Source organism: Nilaparvata lugens, chromosome 10 (assembly GCF_014356525.2).
Source record: "Nilaparvata lugens isolate BPH chromosome 10, ASM1435652v1, whole genome shotgun sequence".
In the NCBI taxonomy this organism is placed as follows: Eukaryota; Metazoa; Arthropoda; class Insecta; order Hemiptera; family Delphacidae; genus Nilaparvata; species Nilaparvata lugens.
Window position 1 is genome coordinate 18,395,648 of NC_052513.1, and position 18,167 is coordinate 18,413,814.

General features: G+C 34.1%; 1 protein-coding gene across 2 annotated transcripts; it reads left to right on the forward strand.

The window, feature by feature from the left end:
* Window positions 1–6,991: 6,991 nt before the first annotated feature.
* LOC120353301 lies at window positions 6,992–17,608 on the forward strand. Of its 2 annotated transcripts, XM_039436488.1 has the most exons (6): window positions 6,992–7,150; window positions 8,573–9,438; window positions 11,476–11,572; window positions 14,610–14,711; window positions 16,703–16,858; window positions 17,480–17,608. In XM_039436488.1, exons 1-6 carry the CDS (start codon window positions 7,106–7,108, stop codon window positions 17,537–17,539), a joined length of 1,326 nt encoding a protein of 441 aa, XP_039292422.1. In that variant the 5' UTR covers window positions 6,992–7,105; the 3' UTR covers window positions 17,540–17,608. The 2 variants fall into 2 exon arrangements, with proteins under 2 accessions (XP_039292422.1, XP_039292423.1); XM_039436489.1 differs by lacking the exon at window positions 14,610–14,711.
* Window positions 17,609–18,167: the final 559 nt, after the last annotated feature.

Genomic DNA, 18,167 nt, shown 5'->3' on the forward strand with positions numbered 1-18,167 from the left:
GACAGATCGTTTTGAACATCCACAAATTCCATTTCACCTGAAGCCTGTTTCACAACACAAGCTGCAAAATCTTCTGCATCGATCTCTACAAAAGGAGAGTTGACGAATTGTACCATATTCGATATGCTTTTAGAATCTTGAAATCGTTGATTAAAATGTTGTCTCAGGTCTTAAAGAATAATTGTAAAATATTCTTGGTTTTTGCTGCGGTGCTTTTTCATTTCATTTTTTTCATCCCACTGACTGCCTATGAAAAGGGTATAAGGATTTGTCAATTGCTATGGAGGATTTTTCTCGTCATTGATTTTCTTTTGACTGGGGAAGTGTTTATATTCAAACTTTACGACATTCTTTTCCCATATCTCGAGCTTTTTGAAAAACAATGTTACAGTTGAAATCATTTCACCGATGTCCTCATCTTTCCCTTGAAGCTGCAAAATTGAATCATTCAACTTCTCAGTTATATCTGTGAGAAATGCAAAATTTTGTAGCCATGTTGGATCTTCGAGTTCAGTAAGATACTCACCTCGTTCTTTGAAAAATTTTACCAATGCAGGAAGCAACTGTTTGACATGTTGCACAACTGTCTCCAAAAACTGAAAGTTTCCAAGTTTTCAGTTCAGTTCTCGGCACCTGGAATAGCTCACTTAATTTTTCCCAACACTGTGCATGTGACACAATTAGAGTTTTCAGTTCAGATCCCAGCATCTGAAAGAACTCAAATTCTACAAACACTATGCATGGCAACTTCCAAAGTCTTCAGTTGAGTTCTCTGTGTCTGAAAAAGCTTACTCAATTTCTGCAAATACTGAGCATAAAAACTTCTCAAGTTTTCAGTTATGATTGTTCTCTGCGCCTTAAAAAGCTCACTCAATTCCTACAAATAATATGTATGAAAACTCCCAAAATTTTCAGTTCAGTTCCCTGAACCTGAAAAAGTTATTGAATTTCTGCAAATACTACTTGGACCAGACTAAACTTGGAAACATTTTAAGTTTTCCGTTCAGTTTCCGACCACCGGAGGTCCAAACCTCCAATTTGTGTCTTACACATTAATAACGTATTGCTGCGTTTTACGTGGAGATTATCGCCAATTGAAACTGGACGTAATTCGATTTGGAGCGTTCAGCACAAGCAATCAAAACCTGAAATCTAAGTTACTGTATTGATAGCAGTGCCAACCAATCACATGATAGCACCGCCACAATTCTGACCAATCACGTGAGTCGTTGAACCCCTAGTAATCAGTTTCGCGCGAGATTTGAATTTAATTAGAACCGGTGCGAATATGGCGACATCATTGCTGATAATTCAGGTTTGTTCCCTGTACTCAAATTAATGAAACTCTGGTTGAACAGAAGATATTTATAGGATTTCCTTTTGTATTCAATACAAAGTTTCAAGATTCAAAATTTAGATTATAGATTTGTATCACATGAAATCCAATGTTATAACAAATATTAATTCTATACTCTTGCCTTTTCAAATCATAATAGTATTTTAAGTCACAAGGATGGGAAGGGGACTTTTGCAGGCGAGAATGATGTTTCTAGACGAGGCGTTAGCCGAGACTAGAATTTCATTCGAGCACTGCTAGAGACATTCACGTCCAAGTAACGTACACTTTCTTCTGTCATAATAATCTGGAAAAGAATAATTGAGAAATGGAAAACATTACCTACTTGTCCTGACGTTACTACATGCATTCTATAAACATAACCTAGTTTACAAATTCCGAATCAGGAATTTTGTAGAAGTTAACAAAACTTCAACCTGGAGCGCTGAAGGTGTTTTTTGTAGCAGTTTTGTTGTTCCTATTTCGGAACTAGGAAACATACTTGACTGTGAAGAAAACATGGTTTCATTACAGTAGAGTATGCTGTAATGAGATGTTCATTTGTTCTGCAAACAGCTGTTTACCGGCTTGATTTCATGCATGGAAAACAGCTGAGATTGAATGACTATGACAAAAAAAAGATATCTAGTTGATGGATTATATGTCCTTATTGTTAAAGAACGATCTGGCAACGATGCGGAGCTGAAGAAGGATAGAGCTATTAGCTGTGTCAAATGATAGACAAGGATAGCAACACCAATGTTAATCAAATACTGCCATTATAACGTGGACCCCACACTAGACTACTCTCTCATACTAAATGATCTTCTGCTCTTCTAAGATCAGTTGATAGATCCATCAACAGCTCTTGTGTCCTATACCTGTCTATAGTGAGCTCCACGTTCTAATGGCAGTGTTAGATTAGCAATGATGTTGCTGTCCTTGATTATTATTCAACAAAGCGGATAGCGCTATCTCTTTTCTCGCTTTGCTCTGTTGCCAGATGGTCTTTTAACTATGTAGAATTGATAATAATTTAACAAAAATTATTACATCTTAATTATGGAAATTAATAATGTAATTTTTGAAAAATATAATTTCTTGCTTGATAAAATATAATTGATTATTGTGAACGAGAATGAACAGTTAATATTCCATCAATAAACCTGTATCAGCTACCGTCTATAGAAGGCATTGACAAGTTGAGAATCGGCAACGTTGTTCTCCCACCTTTCCCCACTGCCATTATAACGTGGACCTTATTATAGACTTGTATTCAGTGATCTACAGCTCTTGCGGGATCAATTAATTCATCAAGCGGTGCTCTAGACATTTCTGTAGCTCTACATCTATTGTGGCATTAATAGATTCATCGAAGTGGTGCTTTAGACTTGTCTAGACGAACTAATTGCTCTATAGTGAGTCCTTGTTATAATGAAAGTTGAGAAAGATAGGGGAACAGCGTTGCCGATTCTCTGTCTTGTCACTGCCATCTATAGAGGATAGCTGATGCCGGTATATCTGTAGTAATCAACTGTTCATTCTCGTTTCAAATGATCAACTATTTATATTTTGTTCCTCTAGAGAATATATTTTCCAATGATTCAATAACAGATTCTCATGATTGAGAATGAATATTTGTTGAATAATTATATTTCTACATTTCTAAATGTCTGACAACGTTGCAGAGCTAGAAACGGATAGCATGGATAGGTTTATTGATTTAATATTAACTGTTCATTCTCGTTTCAATTAATCAATTATCCTATACTATTAATAAACTTATTCTCAAGATACCATCAAGAATGTCTGGAAGCTCATTGTTTTCATAGACTGGAATACTACAAAGACGGAAATCTCAGGAGCTCCATGAAATAGAAAGAGGTCAAGATTCTATTTCTAAGAGAGTTTGGTGAATAGAAGAGACTCATTACCTCGATAGTTTTATAAGGGTTTGCTTATTATGATAATACATGGGTAATTTGAATATTGTAGCTATTATTATCATCAAATAAAGTCTCAGAAGTCGAAACTCTATTCTCAGGAGAGTTTTTTGGATTGCAAATCCTTCTAATCTTGATTTTTGATAAGGGTTTGCTCAATACGATAATATATTATGGGTAATTTGAACATTTTAGTGATTATTATCAGCAAATAAAGTATCAGAGGACAAGATTTTATCCTCAGGAGAGTTTGTTGAATTGAGGATCCTCCTAATCTCCATTTTCTGATAAGGGTTTGTTTAATTTGAGCATAGTTTTATTATTATCGGCGAATAAAGTCACAGAGGTCGAGATTATATCCCCAGGAGAGTTTGTTGGATTGAAGATTCTTCAAATCTTGATTATTTTATGAGTGTTTGCTCAATATATGAGTAATTTAAACATCATAGTTGGGATGATTAGTAAAGTCTCAGAGGTAAAGTTTGCGTTTCAAGCATTAGATTTCTCTAATCTTGAAATTCAACGAGCATGGAGATTATAACATATTCAGTAGCTACACTAATCGAAAAAAATAAATTACTCGATTTTCTCAGTTTGAAAATTGATTGCAGTGCGTGGCAAAATGACGAGACAAGCTGACGAGCGGTGGAGCTTTGCGATTGGACGAGACTGCCCACACCCATTTCCAGCACTTGAAGCAGCTGACCAATGAGAGTCGAGCATTAACTGTGAAAGCAGCCCACCTACTCACTTTTCCCCCCGGTAGATGGCGTTGGTGTTGGTATTATTCATTTTCAGAAACTATATATTTATTATCATATCAATTATGGAGGAATGTAATACTGTATATTATGTTTCAGTCAGATGATAATAAAACAATTTTGTTCTCATCTTGGAGTTTTATCAAAGGATAATACATTGAGTTTGGAAACTTTCCAATTATTCTTGTATCGATTATGGTATTTAATAATGTATATAGGCCTACGCTTCAGTCAGACAATAATAAAACGTGACAATCAGCCGTATCGGCTGTGAATTTTTTGTCTTTGCAGCTTCAAAAATATAAATATCGGGGCACCGAGCTTCGTACGTTATTTTTGTTTATTGTTAAACAGAACACAATTCTCTGGAATGACCGTGTTTATATTTCACAGCTGGCTATATGTCATCTGATGAACTTCGGGGATGCGATATTTTGATTTTCTACATACTCACTCGCTTACTCACTTTTTTACTATCCACAGCTGCTCCAGCCAAGGATGAATTATCCTTTTGATGTCGTTCAGCGAGTTTTACCAAGGATGAGACCTAGTGCAATCGAATTTTTATATCATAAACCTACTATGTTCCAAATTTCGTGGAAATCGTTAGAGCCGTTTTTGAGATCCGTTGAACATAAATAACCAGATATAAAAATATATACAGAAATTGACCGCTTGATATAATAGGATAAGATTTCTCTTATCTTGAAGTTTTATCAGAGGATAACAAATTGAGTTCAGTTCATTTCAGAAGGAAAATATTCCAATATTCCAATTCTTGTCAATTTTGTTTCACTGGTGTACTGAAAGATATCTTTCCATCAAGCAAATATCACTTTCCTCTTGATAATACAGTATCATAGGATGAACAAAATCAGACAATGTAGACAATCTCAATAGTAGACTATACTACTTGTACTGAAAAACAAATATTGACACTAAGTAAAATGTGTTGTAAATTAGATGTCAAATAAAATTGATTCGAATTCAACTGTATTTTCGTTATTTGAAATTGGGAATGAGAATTGATGACAGATTTCACCCCTTTTTGTATAGTTGATAAGTTGATATCGTGGTGATTATTCATATTGAATAGAAAGACTAAGAAATCTTAAAAAACACAGATCTATTGGTAGTTAGAAAAACCGGTTTTGGTTGTTACACCATTGTCAATCTCTGATAAATTGAAACTAAATACAAGAGCAGCAGAATAATTTATACAAGTGGGCGAGTACTGCTATTGGTCAAGGGCATGAACGCCTACCATATTATATATAATATTATATAATAACTGCATTATTAATTAATGAATTGAATAATTTAAATAACTATCAACTTTTATAGATCATTATTCCTTTAACCTTTATAAATTATTCATTATTTAGTTTATTATTCCTATAAACGTTTATTAAAACTAGTAGTCCTGTCTGCACCAAATATGCTACCCTACCTTGGGTGAATGACCTCTCCCACATTCAGTTTCAGGTTGGTCATTAATTTCAAAGCTCTCTCCTTTATTTTGAATAGTAATAAGTACAGTATTGAGTGTTTCCAGGTAGTACAAACAAGCAGAGGATCAGAAAGGACAGACCCATTGTCCGAACTTTGCATGCTTGATTGAATAATGATTGTGAATGTGTGGTTTGAATGGCATGTGGTAGAATGACCAGTCTAACAAGTTCAACAATGTTCAAAAAACGGAGAAATAATTTCCAAATGTACATGAAATGGGAGAATAATTTCCCAAAAACACATAAGGAATGCTACTGAAAATCTAATATAATAAATGGCTTTTGTTGGTAGCTAGTAGCATAGATGAAGGATAAGTAAGTAACTATATTATTCTTGTCTCTGCTAGTAGTCCCTTGACTAGTGAAGCTTCCACCTCGCCTGAATATATTATTTGAGCATACAATGGGCCTTACGACTTTCATACTTTAGCCGGGACCAACAATATAACGTGCCCATCTGATAACACGGGAGAGACCTGGTTGAAAAAGTGTTGGTAATGAAAGGGTTTGAACCCGGGATCTCTGGACTGCTATGCAAGCACTCTATTCACTAGACCACGGATCACCCCAAAACAAAGATCTTATCACTCATACAAAACTGTCTCAGAAATGATATTCAGTTGTTCCCAACTCAGAAATCCAAATCACTTTGAAAATATTGGATACTGTTATCATAATAATCCCTTCAACTCATTCAAGATCTATTTCGAGAAACTAGTTGTTGTCATATCCCCAAAGGATTACATCATCCAAACTCAAGCTATCCCTGGACACATTGAGGCTCACGCAATCAAGTCTTGATAATAGCTCTGATTAACCACGATTCCAAAGTGATTTATTTTCTTGTGGAACTTGCAGAGGTTATAGTGATTATTGTACCAATCCGTGCTTTGATTGGCGTAGTTTTTCCAAATCCGGGTTACAGATTTGAGGGTAATTATAGGGTATTTTTCATCTAAACGAGGGTTTCTGGTCTACCAAATCTGGGTGAGAGATTTGAGGGTAATTATAGGGTATTTTACCGCCGAAAACGAAGGTTTCCCAGTTCACCAAATCTGGGTGGAAGGTTTTGAGGTAATTATAGGGTGTTTTCCACCAGAAAAGATGATTTCCTTGTCCGTCAAATCAAGGTAAGAGATTCAAGGGTTATTAAAGGATATATTTTGGCAGAAGAGGGAGGGCTCCACTATTTCAAATCTAGGTATAAGATTTGTGAGATAATTGGAAGATATTTTGCGATCATAACGAGGGTTCATTGTTTGTCAAAATTAGCAAACAGATTTGGGGGTAATTGAAGGGCTGTTTAACCAAAACTTAGGTTCTTGTAACAATTGACTTCTCTATTGTTGGAAGGAGGTTGAACCACAACATAAAAACTGATTCTGATTTATTTGTGGGTCCTTCCTAGAGTAACTGAGTTGGGGAACGGACTGGGAAACTTCTACAAAATTTTTCAAGTTTCATATTATTTCAAATTTCTGTTTTGTTTCAAATATGAGAGGATCCAAGTAGGGGTCCTTACAACAGCTTACTGCACGGCAGAAAGCTTCAAATATGTTTCTTACTGGAATGAAACAAGTACTGATTTCTTTGTTCAAGGTTTGTATTTGGAGAATGATATATAATGAAATCATCTTATTTTTATGTTTCAGTCTGTCGTGGGGTCCACGTTATAATGGCAGTGGAGAAAGATTGCAGAATAACGTTGCCGATCCTCTGTCTTGTCAATGCCTTCTATAGACGGTAGCTGATAGAGGTTTATTGGTGTGATATAAACATTTTATTCTCGTTAAAAATAATCAATTATATTTCATCAAGCAACAAATTATGTTTTTCAATAATTATTCCATAATTAAGATGGAATATTTTGTTAATTAATTATTAATTCTACATTGTTGAAAGACTATCTGGAAACAGAGCAAAGCGAGAAAGAGATAGCGCTATCCGCTTTGTTGAATGATAGACGAGTATAGCAATACCATTGCTAATCAAACACTGCCATTATAACTTGGACCTCACTATAGTATGAATATCGGGTCACCGAGCTCCGCTCGGGAGTACAAAAGCATAACAGATTTATTACGAAAGAAGAAATTATAATATATTTATAGTTCATACAGAAAGGTCCTATCTTATCACAGTGGATTGAGATTGATTCCCAGAGGAATGCAAAAATTTCTCTCACAAAAGCATGTTTAATTTAATCCAAATCAGAGGATACCATTTCAAAAAGGTAGCTTATCAGATTGGTTCTACCATAGAGAAAAAATAGAGTAAGTAGATATCTACACAGAGACATGGTATAGGAAATTTATGTCACAACTTTTACTGTTATCTCAAGCCGATTATTGTCGATTATTGTAAATTTTTATGTTTTGTTGGGGTGAGAGTGTATGAACGGCACAATTTGAGAGACTACCAGCGTCATACAGCTGCATGGGAAAGAACTAAGTGAACTATCGGCTTGGGATAAAAGTAAAAGTTGCGACATAAACGCCCTATACCATGGCATATCTACTTATGCTATCGTTTCTCTATGGTTCTACTGAAATAAATAAGGATAAGTTAAGAATTTATGATTGAATGATTACAAAAGTTCAACAGCTGAGCATAATTTTGTCTCAGTTCCACACACATGCACTCGCTCACTCTCTTCCATCATCAACAGGCGACAAAATTTCCAGCTGTTTTTCAAGGACGTATTTATCCTTTTAATGTCCTTCAGCGAGTTATCCCAGGGTTGAGACCTAGTGCAATCAAATTTTTATATCATAAACCTACTTTCTTCCAAATTTCGTGAGAATCGTTACAGCCGTTTTCGAGATCCGGTCACATACAGATATATAAACATATGAACATGTAAACATATGAACAGAGATTGTTCGCTTAATAGTATAAGATTAATAACTCTCAATTTTTTTACGTAGTGAGTATCAGAAATCACTGGATCAATAATTCCAAGGAATACTCAATTTTTATAAGTTGATTATCAAGCCTTTATCATTTTTCAATTATTTTCAGGAAGAGCACACCCTTACCGAAGTCAGAACCAGCATCGAACGGTATCTGAAGTTTTGCCGCATCTACTCCCCGAAACAACCTTCCCCCCTAGGCACTCTCATCTACTCTACCACCGTTTACCTAATCCTCCAAACCCTTTTTCTAGTCCTCAAGTTTTGGACAAAATGGAACTTCAACTCCAGGGTATCAGCCATCGAAAGCCTAAACTTTACATTTGGCGTAGTTTTCCTCTCTTCCGATCTGTACCTCATGCCCGAAAAAACGGAAATCCTGACCCAGATGATCGAAGCCGGGTATTATCTACACCAGAAATATGTCCACCTAGTTGAGAAGAGTTTGTACATAGAAAAATGTAGATTTATTGAGAAAACTGAGTTAGAATCTGTCAAATCTGCAAACTCTGTTAAATTCGCGTTGATAGGTCTCTACCTCAGCTACCTGACCACCCCAGTTTTCGGCACGATATTCCACCTGCTCAAAATTATCCCTCTCCAAAAACTCACCCTCCCTCTAATCATCCAAATCCCCTACCGTTCCGACCCATTCATTTTCACACATACCTACCAGTTCCTTTTTCTCGCTCTTTTCCAAGTGGTTTATATCTTGTACACAGCTGTTATGACTGTGGCAATCTTTCAAGTTTGTTTCCTGGCTGTTAACAATGTGCTGACTGAGATCCAGCTGTTTGTGATGTGCTTGAAAGAGATGAACTTGAATTTTGGGGAGTATGTGGTGGAGGAGAGGAGAGAGAAGGAGGGAACGTATGTGAGAGAAGAGAGGATAGAGAAAGATGGAAGTTGTGAGAGGAATGCAGTGTTGAAGTTGATCATAAACGATATCTCCAAACATCATCAGTTTATATTCAGGTATGTTGCTAGTTATATTTACAAAGCTTAAGTTTAAAAAAATCAATTTCCTGTACCTGCAAAATTATTATTCCAATTTGTGAATATTTCCTATTTTATTCATTGGATTAGCAGAAACAATACAAAGATTGGAAAAGCAAAAACAGGCTATTGCCGAAAACTTCTTCAATTTCCCAATTTAGTTTTAAATTATAAGTGATAATAATATGAAATATTCCTTCTATGTTTGGTTCTAAAGCATCTCAATCCAAAAATCTACTTCGTGGAAATAATATTGAAGACTGAAAATTTCGTTGAGTGAACAACTACAAGACTCAACCTATTTCGGACTATGTGTAACCTTATCTGAATTTGGTAGAGGAACAGCATAAGGTCACTTCTTTTTCTCTTCCTATCATTTTGATGTTGTACTTGTATGAATCAATGAAGAATGAAGAATGGAGAGTAAAGTTTCAAAATAATGTTTATCTTTATTATAATAAAGGAAAGGATTGGATTATAAAAGTCAGGGATAAGAAAATCACAAATGACGTATCATTACGTCTAAACTACTGGACTGATTAACTTGAAATTTTGCATATAGAATCTCAATCCACCGAGAATGTTTAAAGTCCGTTTTTAGATTCTCAAATATCTCAGAAGGTCATGTTTTCAGTTTGTCAAGTTCTTAATTAGATCCTTAGGGAGTACTGATTACTTGTTAGGCTTTATATGGTTGAGTTAGGACTTTAAACCCTCCCTTCCACCCAAACATATATGTTGATTATTGAGAAATTTAGTTACCTTCTACTGGATATCATGAATAAATAATGTAAACACGGTTGAAAAAGATTGGTAATATCAACTTTAATATTGAGAAACTGTATAAATAGAGACTGACTTGTTTACTCAGGATGTGTGTGAAGGAATCTTGGAAATACTGTTAATTATTGGGAAAGTTATTGCTAATTGAAGATAAATATTTCGAAATGCTAAAATACTGATATTTCATCGATCTTGTAATGATATCCATCATGGTCATCATATCACCCATAGAAAACAGTACGGTAGAAAATAATATTTTGTTCAAGATAAACATCATTGAACAAACTTTTGATTCAAGTAATTTAATCATGTCTTCATTTGATTTGTCAATCATGTCAATAATATTGGAAGTCATGAAATCATTATTCATCATCATCATCATTAAAATCACTTTGTGATGATATCTATCATCATCATAAAGACTGTACGGTAGAATATATTTTGTAGAAGATAAACATCATTAGAGGAACTTTCAATTCAAGTTATTGCTAGATATATTATGTACAATACAAGAAATTCTAAGAACAAGCTGAAGTTCTAAAGACTATTCCAATAAGAAGAAGATAGCTATCTCAGAATTATGGAGTAGGGCAGGATTCCAATGGTAGTTAGTAAACTCCAATTCTTCAAGATCCTTCAACAAGTCCTTAAATTATTTCTCACTGAGTCACTGAACTAAACTTAAACTAATCTTGTCAACTCTGTAATCGTGTGTATTTCATCTGCTAATACTATAGTGAGGTCCACGTTATAATGGTAGTATTTAATTTGACATTGATGTTGCTATCCTTGTCAATTATTCGACAAAGCAGATAGCATTATCCTCTTCCAGCTATTTGCCAGATTGTTCTTCAACAGTGATATGAATATAACAAATTGATATTTGTTATATTGATTCATCAAATTGATATAAATATATTTATTGAATTAATTATATTAAATCATTATCTATATATATATATATTTATATATATATATATATATATATTATTTTAATTATATTGAATTTATTTAAATTAAATTTATTCTATTTATTGAATTAATTAATTATATTTAATCGTTATTGTTGATATATTAACAAAATATTCAATCACAACATGGAAATCCTTGTCTGTCTTGTAACATCTAACATGACTGGCGGCAAGTTAATGTCAATTAACTCTTATTGAGTAATATTCTCTTATCGTAATATTCATAACTATGTGTAATTTGTAACCTCTTTCATTCCCACAGGAAAATTAGAATCCTGAACACCGGTTTCCGTTATAGACTGTTCTATGTGAACACTTTTGTCTGCCTACAGCTCTGCTTTGCTCTGTTCTGCTTTCAGGTAATTTCAATTAATTTTGATTATTTTTTGTGTAGTTGAGAAGTTGAGAAGTTGATATTGTGGTAATTATTCATATTGAATGAGAAAGACTAAGAAATTGTAAAAAACCACAGATTTATTGATACTTAGAAAGACCGGTTTCGGTTATTACACCATTGTCAATCTCTGATAAACACAGGTCTTTCTAAGTATCAATAAATCTGTGGTTCTTAACAATTTCTTAGTCTTTTTCATTCAATAATTTTGATAAATTTTGAGAATGATGAATTGAAGATTGAAATCATCAGCTCAGTAGAAAATAAGGATAGAAGTTTATAGATAATAATATTCGTATGGCTTTTATTGGTGGGGAGTCCCTGACGGAAGTTCCAACTCGCCTGAATATATCATTTAAGCAGTCAATGGGTCTGACGACTGTCATACTTCAGCCGGAACCGACAATTTAACAAGCCCATTCGATAACACGGAAGTGATCTGATCAAAAACTATTGGCTATGAGCGGGTTTGAACCGGGATCTCTAGGTTGTTATGTAAGCTCTCTTTCCACGGATCACACCGTGATCTAGATTATAAGAAGGTTACTCTATTACCTTCATGTATCATATCATCACAAATGGAAGCTCAGTAGCTCTAGCATGGTTGGAACAGAATGATCTATCAATATTATTTTAATTGACCGAGCGAAGTGAGTCGAATTACTGCCATCTCCCCACAACTGTTCTGTCAATGAGAAGCCTAAAATAAGCCATGTTTTGAATCAGTTCCTGTGAAATTCTCTTGTATCACTTGATTCTTCCAAGTTTTTCTGAAGGTGCGTACAGATACAGATTTACGCGCCGCGAACATGAGCAATATCAATTTTAATCAGCTGATGCCAAACTTTTTATATCTATATCTTACCGTTTCTGTAAAAATACAGATATAGTCAGCTGATTGAAAGTGAATTGCTCATGTTCGCGGCGCGTATATCTGTACACACCTTTAGATTCAAGTCGACGGTTTTGCATTTCTCTTTATGTTTATATGTTGCGCATTTACAGCGAAACGCAGCAATAGATTTTCATGAAATTTGACAGGTATGTTCCTTTTCGAATTTCGCGTCGACGTATACATAAGTTTCTTTTTTAATTTTGCATTTTGAGGATTATACAAAAGAAAAGGAGTTTCATTCGAACACCAATAATACTGTTAGAATCAGACTATAGAATTATTCATCATAAATCAGCTGTCTAGTGGACTATAATACTACCCGTTCAAAAACATCGAACATCTTGAAAATGTATCTTCCCATTCACGGTATTTAGATGAAAACGGTAGCCAGTCAGCTAGATTGCGTCATCGCCACCAACCGAGGTTTCCAACACCTATTGGCAATTTGAGAAACTTATTTGTTAAAAACAGATGATTGGATATAAAATGACGTCAGCTTCATCGGAAATTTAGCACAAACATGCGCGTGACACCTACTGTCTTCTTCTATATACCATGTTCCCATTAACGTTAGTAGTCAGTTGTCTACTAACTTTGTCTTTCCATAAGCTAAGGCCATGATCCTAGTTTGAAGTTTGGAGTTATTGATAGAAAACATTTTTTTTTACATTCTCCTGTTTTAATCTGATGATTAAAATTGCAACAAATATTATGGAAAAGAAATTGATTTCTAAAATCATGAAGAGTGAGAAATGAAGTTTGTAGGAAATCAGCATTATAGTAGTTTATTTTGTTAATTTCAACACACCAATTTTTCGCCAACACGACAACACAGAATGTTCTGTGATGGGTTGATTGGATTGGCGTATCGACGGCAGCCAGACCTGATAACAGCGCTCACACTCACATTCCGGGATAGAAAGCTCTATGTTTATTTAGGATTTTTTCTAGACATTTTAAATTGATAAATTATTAATTGATTTTTGAGAAAATATAACAACAGGTCAATGTAACTTACTGAGCGCGAGGTCTACTGTTCACAGAACTACTAGTGATAAGTAATTTTGCATTAATGAGTAGATAAATGAACGAATAAAACGTAGTGGAGAGAGAAGGAAGAAATGTTGAAGGTGTTGAAATTGATGCATTTTTTCGACTACATGTTTTGTCTCATTCGAATACATGCTTTATTCCCAGCACTCTCAAACTTTAATCTAGTTTTGCCACTCTACTATCTTTCTTCTTATTCAAATACATTTATTATTCTCATCATTTACATTATTTTATCATCAACCGGAATTGGATGAAGAGATAATTTACTATGATAAGCGAGTTTTGAGCTCTATCTCAAATTCATATAAATATCCGGGCACCGAGATTTACGCTCTGGAATACAAGAGCGAATAAAATTTATTACGGAAGAAGAAATAAATATAATATATAATATAAATATATAAACATGATTATATATTTATATTTATGTATAATTATATATTTATTATATATATATAAATATAATATATTCACAGTTCATACAGAAAGGTTTTATCCATCACAGTGGATTGATATTAATTCCCAGAGGAATGCTAAAATTTCTCTCACAAAAGCATGTAAAAATTGGAGAAGACCATTTCGAAAAGATAGCTTATCAGATCGGTTCTACTGGTATTAATCAGGATTAAAGTTTATCCGGCTCTTGTACAACTGGCACTGATTAAATGATTACAAAAGTTCAACTGCTGAGTCATAATTTTGTCTCAGTTCCACACACACACACTCGCTCACTCACTTCCATCATCAACAGACGACGAAATTATCAGCTGTTTCTCCAAGGATGAATAAATCCTTTTAATGTCCTTCAGAGAGTTTTCCCAGGGATGAGACCTAGTGCAATCGAATTTTTATATTATAAACCTACCATGTTCTGAATTTCGTGAGAATCGTTAGAGGCGTTTTCGAGATCCAGTGAAATATAAACATGTAAACATCTAAACATATGAATAGAAATTGCTCGTTTAATAGTATAGGATAAGTCATGTGATTCAAAACTCCATTTTTATCGTCAAGAACACTGTGAAAATAAATATTTGGTGTGTTGTTTTTGCAGAAAGGTGAATTCGGAGAAAAACTGCGATACGGCTTCTTATCTGTTGCAATTATTATAGCAAGCCATGTGTTCTATGAGAACGGACAACGTTTGCAAGATGAGGTAAAGTATTGTAGGCTTCAGATGGAAACTATTGAGATATTGCATTTATTCAATTGCCTATGGAATATCAATCATTATTGAACGAGAATTCAAAATTAATGCTGTAAATCTCCTCGAAGACTTCTGCTACTGCAAATACTGACAACAGGGTAAACAGCTAGATGGAAATTCGATGAGCACTACTTTTCAAAAATTATTTGTTCCCGGGCTAACAAAAGATTATTGGATAGTAGCGCTTATCGAATTTCCAGCTAGCTGTTTACCCTGTCGTCAATATTTGCAGTAGCAGAAGTCTTCAGGGTGATTTGAAGCATTCAATTTGGATTCTCGTTTAATAATAATTATTAATTGAAGTATTGAAAATTTCACCAATGTCAATGATAATCATAATTGATTGTTACTCTAAAGGTGCGTACAGATACAGATATACGCGCCGCGAACATGAGCAATTTACTTTTAATCAGCTGTCTATATCTGAATTTTTACAGATACTGTAGGATACATATATAGAAAGCTTGGCATCAGATGATTAAAAGTGAATTGCTCATGTTCGCGGCGCGTATATCTGTATCTGTACGAACCTTCAGAAAAACATAGATGAATCAAGTGATACAAGAGAATTTCACAGGAACTGATTCAAAACATGGCTTATTTTAGGCTTCTCATTGACAAAACAGTTGTGGGGAGATGGGAGCAATTCGACCAATAGGAAGGCGAGAATATTTTGGAACCTCCATTGGTCGTCTCTGATTGGTCGAGTTCACTTCAGGCTATCTGTTGCTTCTCTACTTGAGTTTACAGCTGTCTCACTAGAGTGCGCCAAAAACACTAACAGTTTTCTGTTAATATAATATTATCATTTCTATATAGGCCTAGATACTGAGTATCGGGAGTCATTGAATGAATTATTATTCTGGACTAGCAGGTAACCCGTGCTCCGCGAAGGGTCAATTATAAAACTTGTCGAACTGAAAACTTGACGTAATAAAATATTGAAAAATTGGAAATAGGTTTATAACAATTCTCGGTTAATAAGAATCTATACGCAAAATTTCAATTTTATCAGGACAGTAGTTCAGACGTGATGATGCGTCAAACATAATTTTCCTATTCCATCGAAGAGATATTCTAGAGTTTGTCAACATTCCAGCGGATGATGTGTGAGAACACACGAAAGCATGCTCCTGTAAAATAATATTTTCTATTGAGAGTGGAATATTGACAGAATCTCAAGTCTCTTCAATCACTAAACCAATAATATAAAAAAAATTATTCAATGGGTTGACATTTTTATTCAACACAATATCTGTTGATAAGCTTAAATTTGATAACAGATTTCTCATAGATTCTTACTCTATCATTGGTTGGAACTTTCCATCACTGAGAGGTTTTAGATCTTCAAGGCCTGATTGCACGAAAGCCGGTTTAATTTTAATCGTGATTAATTCCACAAGAACCAATCAGAGAAGGCTTTTTTGAAATGACGGCTTTTTTGATTGGTTCTCCTGGAATTAATCACGGTAAAAAATTAACCGGCTTTTGTGCAACCGGTAGTTAATGTTTTGAGATGCCTGATTTCCACATCAATTTTTCAGTGGTTCAGTAGAGATAACTGTAGGATAATTTTTAATTGAATGAAAAAGACTGAGAAATTGTCAAAAACACTGATTTATTGATAATATAGAAAGACTCTGATAAACAGAGATTGACAATGGTGTAATAACCAAAACCGGTCTTTCTAATTATCAATAAATCAGTGGTTTTTGACAATTTCTCAGTCTTTTTCATTCAATATGAATAATTACCACAATATCAACTTCTCAACTACACAAAAAAAAAGATAATTTTTAAATTAATCAGTTGAGCAGTTCAGACGTGATGATGCGTCATTCGTGAATTTCCTATCCCATACTTGTATAAGCCAGTTCTTTCCTTTATATTATAGATTATTATTGTTCGAATAACGATTTTTCGATTAAATTTGTTAACAGAGTGAGAAATTGGAGCTGGCCCTGTACGACTGTTGCTGGATCGCCAAGCCGAGATATTTCAGCAGTTGTTTAAAAATTCTGATGACAAGAACAACGAAGACGCCCAAGATTGTTTCCTTCAATATATTCACACTGAACAGGAATAATTTGAAAATTGTGAGTAATTCTTGAGAAAAATTGTGAGATAATTTTGAAAATTGTAGTAAATTGATGTTATGTTACATGTTCCTGATGCTAAAAAATACAGTGATACCATAGAAAAAATATAGCTTGAGGGTAGCCGAGATAGCAAGGGATAGTCTAGAGCAATTTTGAAAATATAGTGATTTTTCAACCTTACAGTTGTGTTGTGAGAGATGTTGTGGTACTTTTCCATAATGAAAACACAAATTTCTAATTGCTAACCACTTTTTATTATTATAATAATTCATAATCTTTTTTCTATGGTCAAGGTATTGTAAACCTAGTTTCGATCACATGTATAACACCAGAAAAATCACCATGGAAACACAAATTTGAAATAATTGTCAACCACTTTTCATTATTATAATACATGTGATCGAATCTACGTCTACGATAACTTAACCATAGAGAAAAGATAGCATAAGTTAGCTAGAAGATAGCTTTAGTTATCTAGAAGTTAGCCTTATGCTATCTCTCCTTTATATGTTAATACTGGTTGAAAAAGTAGTCGTTAGGTCATGTCGAGATTTTCACACTCAAATTCAATCAATTCAAATTAAACTGTACTGAACTAAAAAAATCTCTTTTTTTCAGGTGGTGCAAGCGGCATATTCCTACTTTAATTTCCTGGAACGGTCGAGTAAAATCAACTAGGAGTCGGATTTCAAAAATTGGGATGAAACTCCAGGCAAATCATCCAAAAATTTTCACTGTAAAAATCAGTTACTGCAGCAGCTCTATTGTTCATCTATTTCAATGGAGAAATTCTCCAATGAAAATTATTCAACAGCCAATCATTCAATCATAGTGTTGTTACTGTCTGAATAAAGAGATGATAACATGAACGAAATGATATTGGAATGATTCAATAGCCAATCATTATTATTTATCATACTACCATTCAATCATAGTGCAGTTACTGTCTGAATAAAGAGAAGATTACATGAATGAAATTATTCAAGAGCTAATAATTTTTTATCATTCAATCATAGTGTAGTCACTGTCTGAATAAATAAATGATAACATGAACGATAAACATGAAAAATATATTATTATTTGTCATGAAAACTTCAATCATGATACAACAGCCCTTACTCTCGCAATCCAGACATTATGAGCAACAGGATGATCTTTGAACTTATTTGCAGCTGATAATTTATTAATGCGTGCATCAAGGCTATACATAGGATACTCCCAAGAGGAAAACCCACCATCATGTGTGCTGAGGAAGAAAACTTATTCAACTCGGCTTCCACTGAATCAAGAGTATGAAGTATAGATG